Genomic DNA, 16,437 nt, shown 5'->3' with positions numbered 1-16,437 from the left:
CTATTCCTGCTATCCCACAGCCACAGTCTCTTCCCAGAGACTAGTATCCCACTGTTACTATAGGTACCATCTCCGCCTACTCTACCTACTATCCCACAGCTACAGTCCCTTCCCAGAGACTATTATCCCACTGCTACTATAGGAACCATCTCTCCCTACTATACCTGCTATCCCACAGCCACTGTCCCTTCCCAGAGACTATTATCTCCAATGCTAGTATAGGCACCATCTCTCCCTACTATACCTGCTATCCCACAGCCACAGTCCCTTCCCACAAACTATTTTCTGACTGATAAGCACCATCTCTCCATACTATACCTGCTATCCCACAGTCACAGTCTCTTCCCACAGACTATTATCCCCAGTAAAGACAGCACGTCCTCCTACTATACCTGCTATTCCTGCTATATTTACCAATCTTAGGGTTAAATGTTTCCAGTTCCAGAAGGTTCTGGTAAGAAGGCAGAATGTGTGGAAGGTTATCTGCCTGCATGGGAATTGGATAATTACCAAGTTAATTTCCAAAAGAAATTCCCACTGCTAAGATTCTGTAAATAGTGGAGTCTGGAGCCACCTAGAGGTCTGGGTTTTGAATTTGATGTTGCTAAAAATACATATATACTTACTGTACTGGAGTGAATGAAATCCCATGGATTAAATCAAGTATTTGTAACCTGCTGCCCTCCTTAAAATAAAGGAGGTAAATTCATCAAAACCCACTTTCTAACTGGTATTAGCTATCTTATCAAGTATTTACCTTGCCTTATAGCAGGTCATTATCCTGCTCACTTCTTGAGGTTGGGGTGCATGAGAGTTTATGGTAGAGTAATCTATCAATGATGGCCTATCCTTCTTTGGGCAAGGTAGGTGGTGAGATGAACAAAAAATAGCTGGTTAAAGGGGGAAGGAAAGTCATTTTAACTTGGGGTGCCAAAAGTTAGGGGTCTGCTGATAGGAGCACTTGCCTGGGGTGTCAGGTAAGTAAATACAATCACTTGGGGTGCCTAACTTTAAGCACCCCAAGACTTTAATGTGATTTTAGTAGTGACCCATGACCAACCATGGGCTTCATGGAGCAGATTGTACAACCATGTTTTAACTACACAACCCCAGTTGCTGGAGCTGATAGGTGTTAGTGAACGTGATGTCACTGCCAGTAATTGTTAAACATGCCACAAGGGCAGTCACAATATTGCTTAGGCTCTTGTATCTTGTAAAAGAGTGCATCAGAATAAGAACCTTTTTCTTTGGAGCTCTCTTTTCCTTTAAGACTCGATTCATTTCATTCCACAGGGGCCAATGCCAGAACCCCATTTGGATCTTTGAAGCCTCTATTTGTTGCTCCCACCAAACCTTACTTACTTTTGTTTCCAGTAACATAGACACCATTGGTGAATCTTATTAATAGGTTTAGGGAGGCTACTAAGGGCCCAGTGCTCCAGGGGCCCCAGCGATATGTGTTTATCCATAAGGATGGAAATAAGATTTACAGTTCTTTCATAAATATAAACACATGATCACACTACACACATCAGCTGAAAGAGGGTTACCTATTGATTTCCTATTGGTTCCTTTTACCAACCCTACTTACTTATTGGTCCTGTGTCCTGAACCCAGAGCAGATCTAACTATTCTATTGGGATGATTTACACCACCAAAGGCTGATCTAACTTCATTATCGGTTCTTGCTTTCAAACTCTATCTTGTATTTCTAATTGACTTCCTGTGCAGAATGGGTTCCACCAGGACAGTGTTTCTGTGCAACTGATGGCAGTTGATTAGTCTGAATAAACTGGGCAATCGAGGCCTAATGGTTTAGCAGGGTGCCTACATTTCGAAAATGCTTAGGGTACACGGTATTCATAATCCACCTAAGGCAATCACGCCTCCTCTAACAGACTAAAAGGTTCACCTGCCATTCAGTGCATCCATATTTCCTTTTAATGACCTACCTAATTTCCCATTATATTCAGCCAATAGGATATTTAAATTATACACTTTTCACACATAATATCTCTCACATGAGGTTTATTGAAAAAGTGACAGTCTCTGTAATTACACGGATTTTATTCTGATGATCACAGCGTGGGCGGCACATCAGTCACACACTCGAGCAGAATTGTAGGAGGTGAAGTGGAGGGAGTCTTTTCTCCCCAGCAAGGCTATATACGGTTCAGAGAAGAGCAGGCACAGAACTGTAAGGTGGCAATGGGGCTTTAATGCTATGTAGCATCCATACAGAGAAAAACTGACAGTTGCTATCTGCCTACCATTTTAATAGTACTTTTATAATGTCAATCCTTTTGAAAACAATCATCTTCTCTATCTCTGGGCAGCAACCTCTCTCTCTCTCTCTCTCTCTCTCTCTCTCTCTCTCTCTCTCTCTCTCTCTCTCTCTCTCTCTCTGTCTATTCTGCTTTGCCCAACTAATATGGCTTCTCATATTGCAGGATTTTCTAGTTTATGACTTTGCTTTGTCTACCTGTTTATAATGATGCTTTCTGTTAATCTACCCCCACAAAGTGATGCCGTTTCTCTATGACCTCATTACACGTCTCTTTAACCCCTGCTCTTGGTATCACCACTTCTGTGGATGGGATTCTATTAAAGCCACATGTTGGACTACAGGACCACGTAGCTTGAGCACACAGATGGCACCTACATGTTATACACAGAAGCGTGTGACACCGGTCTCTTTTACTTATTCACATTTAGTCTTGGTGCCACAATCAACTACTATAGTGACACATTAAACTCTGTAACCAAGAAGTCCATGTAGTCCTTTTCTTTGGTCTTAAAGGCCTCTGCGATGATTCTGGCTGCTTCTCGATGCTCCTTACCCTGCATAGAGATCCCATTTACTTCTAGGATCACCTGGCCTACCTTTAGCTTGCTGCAGTTGTGTGCGGAACCTCCTCGCTGTTCGGAACACGTGTGGGAGGAGAAAGACCATGTCAAAATAGGATTAAGGTCAGATGTAGAGGGTTCAAGCAGAAACAGGATAAAGTCTTTACCTGAATAGTTACTATACGTGGAAGTGGCTGACGTGTTTTAGCTCCCCCTTCGATAGCTATTCCCAGACTTGGTGCAGTTTTTTTCAATCGCACTAATGTAGCCGTAGGGTCCAGCAGACCTGGCTATGGAGAAGACAATGTTATTTACTGTAGAAAGATATACTGTATATATATATATATATATATATATATATATATATATATATATATATATATATATATATATATATATATATATATATATATATAGCAACTATACAAAGCCAACACAGAACGGGAAAGGTAAAGTCTTTTCTCTGGTCTATTAACTTTTAACAGGTATCCCCAACTTTTTTTTTACCCATGAGTCACATTCAAATGTAAAAAGAACTGGAGAGCAATACAAGCAGGCAGAAAGTTACTGGGGAGCGACAATTATGGGCTGTGATTGACCCTATGTAAACTGGCAGCCTACAGGAGGCTCTGTTTGGCAGTACACCTGCAACTAGAACTTGCCTCCAAGCCAGGAATTAAAAAATAAGCATCTGCTTTGAGGCAACTGGGAGCAACATCCAAGGGGTTAGTGAGCAACCACTAGTTGGGGATCACTGGCCTAAAGCAACCAATCAGGTAGAGGATTCTAAGTAACAAGGTTTGGTCATTTTCTAATGTTGAGTCAGAAGTGGGCTCTGGGACACAATTTGATAATGGGAATTATAATACACAGAGGCCGGCCTCTTATGGAAAAGTAGAAGTGACAGTGCAAAGAATGTTTTTAAACTTGGAGACTATCAACTGTATTTCAGGATAGGCATGGTTTAAGGATATGAAGACTAATTTTCAATCTACAGACTGAGAAGCTAGAAATAATTGCAAATCACATCCTTTAGGACGTTTTCTTACCGGTTTTTGCATTCCCTCTAAGCCTTTTGTTTTTTGAGGCTGTGGACTGCTGTCTTTGCTGCCCCCACCAACTTCACCTGCATCAACTCCACTGTCCTCACTCAGGGTCTGCCCACTGTCCGAAAGTTGGGAGAGGGAGGCTGGAGGGGAAAGGGGCAGGACTGCTGAACACAAAGGAAAATTATATCACAGAAGCCCACACAATTAACTTTCTATACCTGCTAGTTATTCTATTTATTAGCACATCAGCTTTTCTTTTATTCCTAGCAAATAAAAGTATGGATGTGAGAAATTTGCTAACAATGCCCTAAGCAGGAATCAATCTGGGTCCCTCTGTACCTGAGAATGTTTTATGGTTAGTCAACGCCTCTCACCTCTTGTCTGGGGAACAGCCCGGATTTCATTCACATCTGGTTCACTGTTGGGACGATGAACTTCAACCATCACAAAATGTTGACTATTGTTGTCTGAAGTTTCTCCATTTGTGGGTGAAGACAGATGACTGGGGATATCCCTTGTGACCCTTAACCTTGTGGGAGATTGGACTCTTGGGAAAGGGGTAAGGGGATGCTGCGTAACCAGAGCCAGCTGAGCAGGAGGAAGAGAGGTGGATGTCATTTTGGAGGAATGATTGGAATAGATGGCTTGGTTTGAGTTTTCTGTAGATGGAGAAGCAGGAGGACTGGTCAGATGGGGGAGAGGAGGGCTCAGGTTAGTGGGGGGAACTGTAAAGAAAAGGCCAGATTGGGATGATCCTGAAGAGGGGCGTTGTGCATGCTCCCTACCCTGCCGTCTTATTTGCGGAGCATGTTCTACTGTGGATTGTGGGGGAGCCGGATGAAAATTGGTAGGTTCTGCAAGAATGGAGTTAACATCATCCTGCAAATATAAGGAGAACAAATTAGGCTCTATCTACAACTTCTCCAAAAAACTACATTCTGCAGTATAAACTGAACTGTGTATCTGTCTCAGTCACACACAAAGGGATTATTAATGTTCCCTGGAGGATCCTTATAATCTTATTAGAGTCCCAAAATAGTACTGAGCCAGATGATCTCACCAGCCTGAGATGCTCAATAAGCCCTTGTCATGAATTGACAACAACATGTCTACCTGTATGCATAACGCCAAAGGAAAATGCATTCTTCTGGCTTCTTAATGAAAATAGGTGCAAAGTTACCACTCATAACAAGCAGTAATTACCTTTTATTAGACAAGTACAGTTACCCTGATCATGCACAGGTGGATCTGCACTTTTGGTGGGTTCTCCTTAGGACTGGATCTATGTCTGATCTGGTCAGTAAAGTGGTGGGCCATATTGGAGTGATCCCATATTTTAACCCAGGCAAGACTACTGAAAGCAAAAGATTTATTGGTTGCTATGGTTAACAACACATTTAAGCTGGCCATACATGGGCAGATTTAAGCTGCTGATTCAGGTCGTTTAGATTGTGTCCCCGCTGTGACTTTTTGCATCCCCTTCATTGGGCCAAATGATTGCATTACCACAATATGTCGGAGGAAAACATTGCTTGCTTGGCGACTTAAAGTGTATTGCCACCTTCACACTGATGCAGATGACATGATTAGCTCCTAGCAGTTCCTCAGATCAGTTCTTAATATGTGACCATTTCTAGCATTCACCTACCACTGGGGTTACTCACCAGGGAGATGTCAGGCAGTGTGGTTTGAGTGAGGCTCCTTGAGTCAGAACTTCCTTCAGGGTCTGCTCCATTCTAAGGCAAGAAAAAGAGAACGTAAAATGTATGTGCCAATATAAAGGCTACATAATACCCAGTGAATGAAAATCATACATAAATGTATTGGAAAAACATAGTGCTAAGATTCAAATTGTAATAACGTAGGGTGATTTAAGAATACCTAAAACCCATATAACATCACAAAATATGTTGCTGCTATCTTTCTCTGTAATGTTCTATTGGCTGCCTGTATGTTATAACCAATGTAACTACAAATTGGCCCTGCAGTAAATCACTAAAGTATCAAAAAAAAATCCACAAAATGCCACTTAGATAGACTCTATAATCGCATAGTAGATGAGGTCATACCAAGGGCAGCAACAGGAATTTTATTTCGCACTTTACTGTTCTATGCAAGGAAATGTGTTCTCCTGAACTGGATGTCCCCCCAGCCCCCAAGGCTGGCTCAACCTAATAAAGATAACACTCCTCATGATACAACTTACCTATGCGGCAAGAGGATGCCCCCAAAAATACGAAGTGTTGTGGCAAGGCTGGCTGGACGCCACAGAGCAATTCTGACCTCAAGATATGCTAAGCCAATAATACCCAACTACACTTTTCAATAGGGGGAACTAAGCAATGGCTCGGGAGTCCGGTAAAAAGGGGTCAATATTTGAATTTATGGGACGTTATATATACACACGACACTGAAATTGAAATGATTAATGAAGGAACCATGAAGGTCTTTATTGTAATGTTTAAAAAAGATGGCCTCCATAGCCATTATAAATATATTTTGAAAATACTCATTCATCAGGGCACCACAGGGTTCTCTGAACATCCTTGGACCCACAGCAGGGCTCACAATCTGATGTCTCTACTGTAACACATCTGGTTCAAAGTTTGATACTAGCAGAAGTTCTATAAATTGAGATGGAACATACTTGTTTTTTGGCTCCCCATGTAGGAGGTGGAATGTGGGGGTGCCTTGGGAGGGAGTCCCAATAAATAAGAAAACGCCATATTGGATAGATATGATCTAGTATCATAACATATTTCCAGGGCAGGTAGCAAGTGGAATTACAATGCTACAGGAACCATATACTGGAGCTAGGGTTGCCACCTTTTTTTATTCTTGCAGTTTTTTCCTATTATGAACATTGGCATCAAGCATCATTTTTACTGGCCAGGTGGCAACCCTAAGTGAAGCTGATTCTCTGGGTGAAGGTCATGGATGCAGAGAATCCACTATACATTCGACCGAATCCCAATTCTTTTATTAAAGATTCGTCCAAACACCAAACTGAATCTGTGCCCTAATTTGCATCTGCAAATGAGACCATGAAAGGGTTAAATAGACTGGTGTTTCTTAGCTTCCTTGTCTGTTTGACAAAATGTCACATGATTTTTAGGATTTGGATTCAGTTCGGCCACACACTTGGATTTGGCCGAATCCTGCTAAAAAAGGCAGAATCCTGGCCGAATCCTAAACCAAATTCTGGATTCGGTGCATCCCTAGTAGGATGGTGAGCAATCACTAACCTATGGTTATCAGTCTGGCCTTATTGCTAATTTAGTGTCTATAGTCACTTATACTACAGCCTTTGTCAGGGGTGTAACTACAGGAAGCAGACCCTGCAGCTGCAGGGGGCCCAGATTGTATAGGGGGCCCCATGAGGCTATAATAATGAGCAATTCAATATATATTGGTAAAACAGGACAACCCTTTTGTGGTGTTTATACAAATGGCCTGTAGATGTCACTGTGCCCAGACTTATACTATGCATACTTCGTACAGCTTAAAAGTGAAGGTTACTGTTGTGTAATGGCTGCATGAGTCTGCTAATAAAGCACTGTTATACTCTACTCATCCTCGACTACCAAAAACATTGCTCCAGCTGAATTATTACATGGCAGACAGATGCGCACTAAGTTACATGTTGCAGACATCAAACTTCCACAAAATACTGTGCCTACAAAATCGTCTACTGCTGACATTGTGAAATGTCAACAAGCCAAATGTAAGGCTTACACTGACAGAAAACGTGGTGCAAGAGAAGTGCACTTTCAGCCTGGATCTTTAGTCAGAATTAAGAAACCAGGATTACTGAAACAAGGACAATCTAAATTTACTACACCACTTGACGTGAGACACCAGCAAGGACCATACACATATGAACTGTCTGATGGATGCATATGGAATGCAAGTCGTCTTGCTCCTGTTAGATATGACTTTGGAGAAGCTCCATTTGATGAAGGACATTTTCCTACTCCTGATGTCAACTGCAACTGCATGGACCCAGGACTATGTTATGTGAATAATGTATATTATTGCTTTAAGATGCATTGTTGTTGTTTATTACATTTGCCAAAATGCTTTCCTACTATAGGGGGAATATGTGGTGTTTATACAAATGGCCTGTAGATGTCACTGTGCCCAGACTTATACTATACATACTTGTACAGCTTAAAAGTGAAAGTTACTGTTGTGTAATGGCTGCAGGAGTCTGCTAATAAAGCACTTTTATACTCTACTCATCCTCGGCTACCCAAAACATAACACCCTTTATATTTTGGGGGCCCTAAAATTAATTTGCTGTGGGTCCCAGTATCATCTAGTTAAGCCACTGGCCTTTGTGCTGGACTAGGGATTTCAATGTCACTTGCACTTACTCATATTAAAGATACATGTTTTCTGCAAGGTTATATATCCCCCAAATGACTTTATCAACAGTAAATTTTCATTACTCCTTGTAAAGATGTCAGATATCCTATAGCCTCGGCAGTTCAACGTTTCTTTGTCCAGCAGAGCCACAGCTTTCATTGCCTACTTCATTAAAAATTGAAAGTGGTCTCAAGACTTTAGAATCCTTCCACGCAGCTCTTATAGCCTCATTCTAATTAGCGAATGAATTGATGATAACTACTATCTGCGCATGATTCTTCAACCAGCTCAATATCCCACTACATTTAGAAACCCCTCACCTCCACAAGAGCAGCCCAACAGACCGATACAATCATATGCTGTGCTGCATACCAATCCTTTGCAAAATTCAATGTGTAAAAATAAAGTATAACCTCCACACTATACTGTCAATTTTAGGGAATAAAGGAAGATGAAATACATTTGAAGATGAGGTATATTTACCCTTTCAAACAAGCTCAGAGTATGGAGAAATTGCAATGCATGGCTAAATGCCATTTAGCCCAGGCTGTTTGTTTATCTTCATTGTCACTAAGTACTTTGAGACTATGTCTTGTGTCAGCCAAGCATATCTTGTTGGTGGGAAGCCGTGCATACATAAGTAGGCAAGTACTTCTATGCAGATAAAACATCTATCCACTGCAGTTTTATATTTATATTATTTTCAAAAAATTGTGACCCCAATTTAGGCCGTATTATCTCCTGCACGTTTATATATTAACCTCTGAAAAATGTACCTTCTTCTTCATCATTTACAGTTCTTTTCTGTGACATATCACATCAATTGGTTTTCTATTACTATTCTTCTAGCTTACTGAAACCCATAAAATAAGCTTTATGTAATTTGAGATTACAGGACACAAAAGGTTATCTTGAAGGATGTAACCAGAATTTTGACCAGCGTTGAGTTGGCCCACAGAAATACCAAGAGAAATCTTAGTGGGCACTACTTCCTGTGGTCCATCGGGTGGCAGGTGTGTTAGCGGCAGATAGAGTCTTGTGATGGTAGGGCAGGTGGCATCTGCATGATGGAGGGGGCTAGAGGTGGTCAGTGGGAATAGGTGGTATGTGTTGATGGAGCCCTGGAGGTAAGGCCCTCCAGTGGGCCCAAGGATCTCCAGTCAGACACTGGTTTTGTACATGTTGTGCTTGTAGGCCATTACTATAGCTGCTGCGGTCTAGATGAATGAATTAACAAATATGGAACATGACAATTCTACACCTATGGAATGGCCAGAAAGAATGAACTACAAGCACATCCTCTCCAGTGTAAACAATCCCAACCTTTTCTCATAACACAGGAATTCTATTTTTCTCTTTTCGTATAGTTGCTAATGGAAACACAACAATAAGACTCAAAAAGATATATTGCAATTGGGAGTCAGCTAGTGCCCTGGGCCCCATTTATCACCTAGATTCCCTATCAGTTGCTGGTACTTCTTCCTCTATAGTTATAGCTCCTCTTTATAGTAATGTTTATATCATATCACCTCTAGGATACCAGATCATTTTCTACTGACAAACCTCAGTTTCGGCATGCCAATGCCAATCTAATTCCAATGCTACACAGGTCCTGCCCCTGATGCAAAGCAATCTTGTATTTACAGGCAGCATGGCTTTTAAATTCAAATCACCAAATTAAACTCTGAGGCCTAATACACAGCCTTACAATACATTAACTTTACTTGGCAAGGCAACAAACAACAAGAAGGCGCCGGCGGTTCACCTAAAAACTAATGAAATAAAATGCATTTAGTTATGGACGGAATAGGAAAACAGAATAGTAAGTGGACTATAAAACCTGTAGTCATCAAAATAATGTAGGAATTTCAGTGCAGTGGATTTTTTTCTTAAGTTAGAGAATGTTATTTCTAAGCTGTGGTTTGTTATAGACTATGTATCTGGCATATGATCAATGTTATAAGCAGATAAGGCTGTGTAGGGCCCTAGGCTTAGCTAGTGGTTGAAAGGGTAGTGAACCTGTGCCTACCACCACTCCTTAATTTGCGCATTTAGATAATGCAACTTAAGGGATGGATAGAGGGTGAAGCTGGATCCTGGGGTGTTACAAGATCTCTTTAAAAATCAGTCACCTCCTACAATTCTGTATACTGTGCAGTAATATAAACTCTGATTTGTGTATTAATTAAGGTAAGCAGGTGCTCTATTGTGACGTCATTCAGACTTGAGAATGGATGTCACAACCCACATTGGACTCTGCATTCATAAGATCCATAAATAACTCCCATTCTATTTAAGGATATTCTCATTTATAGATGTGGAACTGCTTTGCATTCCAGAGAGTGTGCAATGATGAGTGCATTTATTTGGTTGTCTGGAAATTCAGCCAACACAAGCAAATCTGTGGACTGACAAAAATATGTTCTTCTGTCTGAGGCCAAGGCGAATAACCTAGACCATCTGCTTCTTATAATACGTAGATGAGATAAAAATAGGGCAAATTATCAAACGTTTGCATTCTGCTTGCCAAGTATGCATGCACAGACCATATGTTTCTACTCACGAGGCTCATTTTATGCTTATTGGTCAGCTCTAATTAGCATGGGAAGAACAAGAGAACTGCTGTGAGAAGCCATACCATGGGCTTCAGTGCAGAGCTACTAACACACTTGTGATATTATCATATATTATGAATGAACTAGGTGCAACGATGGTCACCAGGTGCCTGGAAGGGAGGCCCTTCGGTAGTTTGGAGGGCCCTTCAAGTCATAGTCCTGGTGGTCCCCAATGTCCCAACCCAACCCTGATTATATGGGCATCTAAAAAATCATACAGCAATGACAGTCGACATTAGGGGTGCCATATTTAAAAAAAAATTCCATATGGAGAGAAAGGTGAGGGATGGTGTCAGAAATGGGCAGGGTGATGACATAAAGTGGCAGATCAGGGAGGGATTTAGAGGTAAGGGTGGGATGACAGAGGGTTGGCAGGAACAGAAGCAGTGGCCATTGGGTATAGCAGGGGTAGGTTCTATCCCTTGGCTGGTATTTTACTAGCTAGGCCACCCTAGTTCAACTGTTGCCAACAGGATGCCATTCTACCTGTAACGTTCATGTTATCTGGAACCTTGAACAGTGTTGGGTACGCTCACATGCACAGGGAATCAATGTGGATTCCAGGTGTTCACCCACGCCCTTTTGGGGCCCCGGGCTTTCTGCTGCCGAAACCAACAAGGAGTAAGTGTGCATACTAGTAACAAGTCCGTAAGCGAGGAACCGGCAAGGATTAGGCAAAACGTAGTCGAAGAATAGGCAAAAGGATAGAGGCAGACGGCTTGAATCAATAATCAATGTTCAATAACAGGCAAAAGTCAAGAACCAGGAAATTCAAATCAGTAGAAATGTTCATTAGCTTTAAATGCAGATGGCTACATTAATATGTAGTTGTTTCATATCATTATTTTGCTACTCTTAAATTTACCATACATCCAATATCATATGCCAAACTACGCTATTGAATGATAATCAAGTAAGACTGTGTATGTTACCTTCCCCATAAGTCTGTAAGGACCCTCCCTATTAGCTCTATCAATTTGGTAATCGCTCCAAACAGCCAGATCTGCCCATGTATGGCCTGCTTTATGCTTCTGGAGTTATGGGATCTGATCTGTCTATGAACACAACAGAACAAATTACCAAATACTAGTATGGGACCTGTCATCCAGAATGATCATGACCTGGGGTTTTCCGGATAAAGGATCTTTCCGTAATTTGGATAGAAAATCATGTAAATATTAAATAAACCGAATAGGCTGGTTTTGCTTCCAATAAGGATTCATAATATCTTAGTTGGGATCAAGTACAAGGATTTGTGGATTAAACAAAGCATTGGATAATGGGTTTCCGCATAACGAATCCCATACCTATATATTGATTATATTTATACATGGAGTGGATTTTATTTTTAAAAGTAAATAGGACTGTGTGCAGTTTGGCATCACAGAATTGAGTGGCAGAACCCAAATCCCCAATATGGCTCTTTAATCGCTCTGCTATTAAACCAATTGCTTGCTCCATGGATATATTATTTCAGGTTAAATTCCTTTATATGAAAAAGGTCATACAATACAATATTGTTTGACCCCCTGATGTCAAGTATGGGAACTTAACACCGTCAGGTTTCCATTCATCTCAGGTAGTTATACTGAAAATTCAATTAAAAACAAATTGCTACCCTATCTATTGCTGCTCTCTGAATAAAACTGCTTTTGATAAATGAGAATTGTAATTCAGAGAACAGCATTGAAAAGGGCAGAGTGTTACTGAGAAGTTTAATGCAGAGGAGTCACTTTGAAAAAAGGCCAAGCTAGCAAGCGCTTAATGCAGCACAAGGCAATACAGGTCTGACTTCTCAATGACGGCAAACAAGTGTACATGATAGGTATAGAGCAGGGGTGCCCAACCTTTTTTTTAACCGTGAGCCACATTCAAATGCAGTGCCGGGCCACGCTGGGCAGGCGCCCTAGGCAGGCCCGGCACTCGCAGCGCCTGTATAGTGTGCGCGCATTTGCGCTCGCATACGCATGCGCGTATTTACGCTCGCGTACGCACGCGCGAATTTGCGCATGCGCAGAAGCGCAAAAGTCGGCAAGAGAAGGGAACCGGACAATGGGGTAGGCGACAGAGGAGGTACGTGCCTGGTGCCCTCCCAGCTTTGCGCCCTAGGCACGTGCCTACTCTGCCTACCCCTAGTTCCTGCCCTGTTCAAATGTAAGGAGAGTTGGGGAGCAACATAAGCATGAAAAAGTGCCTGGGGGAACAAACAAGATCTGTGATTGGTTATTTGTTGCCCCCTATGTGGACTGGCAGCCTACAGGAGGCTCTACTAGGCAGTGACCCCCCCCCGGGCCCCCCACCCAGACGCAAATTTCCCTCTGGCCCCCCTCCCTGCGTCTACATTATTTTTCTTTCAGCCACGCTGGTCCAGGGAGGGAGGTCGGAAGATACTTTCGGCTTCCACGCAAGGACCGAGTCTGGGCCAGCGGAGCACACAAGGGCCAGGCCCATCAGGTTTTCTCCTAGTGTCCTGCTGGCCCAGTATGACACAGCTACTAGGAGTGCACCTGTTTTTTATGCAAACCAAGCCAGAAATTTAAAAATAAGCACCTGCTTTGAGGCCACCGGGAGCAACATCCAAAGGGTGATGAGAAACATTTTGATCATGAGACAATGGTTGGGTATCAGTAAGAAAGAGGGAAAGAAATGAGCAACATTTTGCTCATGAGACACTGGTTGGGGATCAGTAAGATAGAGGGAAAGAAAAGTTATCACTCCCTATTTAAAAGGCAATTCCATAAACCTTATAACTGACTAAAGCAATGGCTCACAAACTGTGGGATTGGTTTCCCTAGGAGCGTTTGCAACAGTTACAAAGAGGCAGTTAGGTGAGCATATTTTTTGTGTGCGTTTATTTTCATTCCAAATGCAACCCTTTGTTCTATTAATAGCTGAACACGCGTCAAACACAAGAAAATGCAGCATGCTGCGTCTAAACAATCACACTGAATCACAAATAGATCGCAACTCAGAACACTCATGAGTACAACCAGGCATAATATAGTGGAATCAATTAGCGTATGCATTTATACGCACACAAACCTACATTTTAACATGCGTCAGACGCAGAAAAAACATGTCCGTGTGTAAGCAGCAATCGCCTGAACCACCAACCCAAGGTGACTGTCGTTTAATCAATGGGGATTTCAAGTGCTTTCTTGTTTGCCCACAGAGCCATTCATTGCCCCCACAAGATGAAAAAGTGTAATAACACAGCATGCCATTGATTTTATAGTTTTGATAATGCTGGATATATTTAGCAACAGAATTGAGTGTATAAAATATAGGAATAGGGACAGATTTGTATGAAGGCATTACTGTGCTATACAGTTTATATTAAATAACCGCAAATGATTTTTATGGAGAGGAACTCAAGAAAGATGTGGGAAATGTTATTAGCTTCATAAATCCATCGATTGAATCAGTTTAATCCTCTTTTAAAATGCCTATAACATGGTAATATCCATCAAAGTGCCATTGCTTTATCTCTATTAATGCAAAACATAAATCGGCATTCTACTGATCTGATTGCTGAACATGGGACAGCCCTTAAAGTGGAAATAAACATTCCTCTTTCCTTAGCTGGTATTCCATTGCCCCTAATATCAACCTAATGAGGATAATATTGATTTTTAAGAAATCAGTTTGCATAATATGGAAAAGCAATGGTTTGTTTTACATCAATATTTCCTAATTTTAGTGTGAGATCAGTATCAATAAACAGGGCTCATTTGTTATGTGCAAAACACTGGGTCAGACTGGCCACTGGGATACTGGAAAATCTAGTGGGCCCTAGACACTGCCACTCAGCTCTGAGTCCCTGACACTCTAGGCTAATCGGAGTCTGCAGAGCAGTGTTGCCAAGACACAGGTTTAGCAGTCAGATGGGGCAAGTTTTAGCAGCAGCAAAGGGGAAGATTGGCAGTATCTCCTGGTGGTGATGTACAGCCAAGCTAAGGTAGGGGGGGAGTTTTGGTGGCAGCCAGGGTAGTGGGTCTTTGGGATCCCCAGTCCAACACTGTTGTTAAGCCAGTGGCGTTAACTATAATGGCAGAAGACCCTGCTGTGGTGGTGGGGGCAGGGGGGTCCGGACCACTGGGTCTGCTGCACATAAATCCCCCTTCTGCAGTTCTGCAGCCACTAATCTTAGAATTTGTGCCTGACCCATGTGAACAATTTTTGCAGTGGGGCAACTGCTAGTTATGCCGCTGGTTTAAGCTGTTCAATATTGACACAAGTCGCAATTTGCTATTCTCACTAGGCACTCTGGAATCTATGAGCCCCGTATAACCTCTTGCATTGCCTTTGTAGAAATTCTACACTGGATCTCTGTTCTTATTAGCAGTAAAAAATACATTGTTAGTGAACTGTCAATGGCTTACCCACTTTTTCCAGTGTTTAAGGAAAGACAAGGTTTGGGGACTTGGTGTTTGCCATACATGTACCAATAAAACCATACCATAGATGATACTGAACAATTGGGCAAGTTTTAAAATTTTATCTGACAATACAACATGTCAGCCAGTGCATGGTGTGGATGTGATGAAGAGCAGCAGCTTTTCATTGCTTTCGGCTGTTGACCCAAATGAACAGATCAAAAGAAAGGTAGCCATACAGCACCATGCTAATCTATGGCATCTGGTGGTTCATCATGGATACAGGCAGCCTAAGGAATAATGGGCTCCTTTAACCCATGCAATCCTGTATGGTAGAGGGCATAAAAAACACTGCATGGAAAGGTGTAAGTAAAGGCTTGAGTGTAAGTAGTTGTACTAAGTACAACTACAAATGTATTTATTCTTCCTCATTTGTCATTAAAAAAAAAGAAAATTGAGCAAATGTTTAATTCCTTGTCATTTCAACTGAACATGAATCCCGAAAGGTAGAGTAGACAGCGAAGGGATAAAACCACAAGATCTGTCTTAATTAAGCTTGTCAAATACATTAATGCACACATGCAGATATTTATCTTCCCCGAAATGTCACGGTAATATCAGAAGAATAAAGTGAGTATGAAGACTTAAAGGAGAGGAGGTGGGAATCAATAAAAAGCTGAAGTAGTATCAAGCGAGGTAAATCAATCACAAGGAAGACAAGGGGGACCCATGGCAGAATCAATACGGACAGATGGGAGAGATAGTTGGAGTGAATAATGACTAGAGAACAGTAGGAAAGAAGTAAAGAATAAGATCAATAGGAAAGGAATTTAAGGGACATGAAAGGAAACTTTTTCCACATAGGGAATTTGTAGTATTTTTCAACAGATCTCTCTTTTAGGGTAATAGTGCACCAGGGGCCCCAGCACTTTCCAGCTCAGTAGATGGCAGTACTGGATTGAGCCTGGTGGGACACCAAGAAAAAACTCGGCCCTCATGGGCCCCTAGACCCGCTGGAGAATATCGCCACTCCTCCCTGACATTCCCTGACTGTGACCACAATTAAGAAATATATGGTACGCAGCATCAGCTCATGTCCAACTGGGACAGGAGGCCCTTGAGGGTGTGTGAGAGCTACCATGGTGGCAGCCCTGGACACTTCAGTTTATCACTGGTGAATGG

General features: G+C 41.9%; 1 protein-coding gene across 5 annotated transcripts in view; it reads right to left on the bottom strand.

The window, feature by feature from the left end:
* Positions 1-2,708: 2,708 nt before the first annotated feature.
* The window catches only part of whrn.S (whirlin S homeolog), a 34,817-nt gene continuing 21,088 nt past the window's right edge, over positions 2,709-16,437 (bottom strand). For 2 of the 5 annotated variants that reach the window (XM_041574843.1, XM_041574847.1), the window contains 5 exons: positions 5,561-5,632; positions 4,271-4,775; positions 3,897-4,060; positions 3,015-3,137; positions 2,709-2,919 (listed from right to left, as the gene is read on the bottom strand). In XM_041574843.1, coding sequence (XP_041430777.1) covers positions 2,737-2,919; positions 3,015-3,137; positions 3,897-4,060; positions 4,271-4,775; positions 5,561-5,632 — 1,047 coding nt within the window. In that variant the 3' untranslated portion in view covers positions 2,709-2,736. The remainder of the gene's footprint in view (positions 2,920-3,014; positions 3,138-3,896; positions 4,061-4,270; positions 4,776-5,560; positions 5,633-16,437) is intronic. The other 3 variants (XM_041574846.1, XM_041574845.1, XM_041574844.1) reach the window with 3 other exon arrangements.

The sequence above is a fragment of the Xenopus laevis genome, chromosome 8S (assembly GCF_017654675.1).
Source record: "Xenopus laevis strain J_2021 chromosome 8S, Xenopus_laevis_v10.1, whole genome shotgun sequence".
Taxonomy (NCBI): domain Eukaryota; kingdom Metazoa; phylum Chordata; class Amphibia; order Anura; family Pipidae; genus Xenopus; species Xenopus laevis.
The sequence above is the reverse complement of the archived record's forward strand: the minus strand, read 5'-3'. Positions and strand labels throughout refer to the sequence as shown.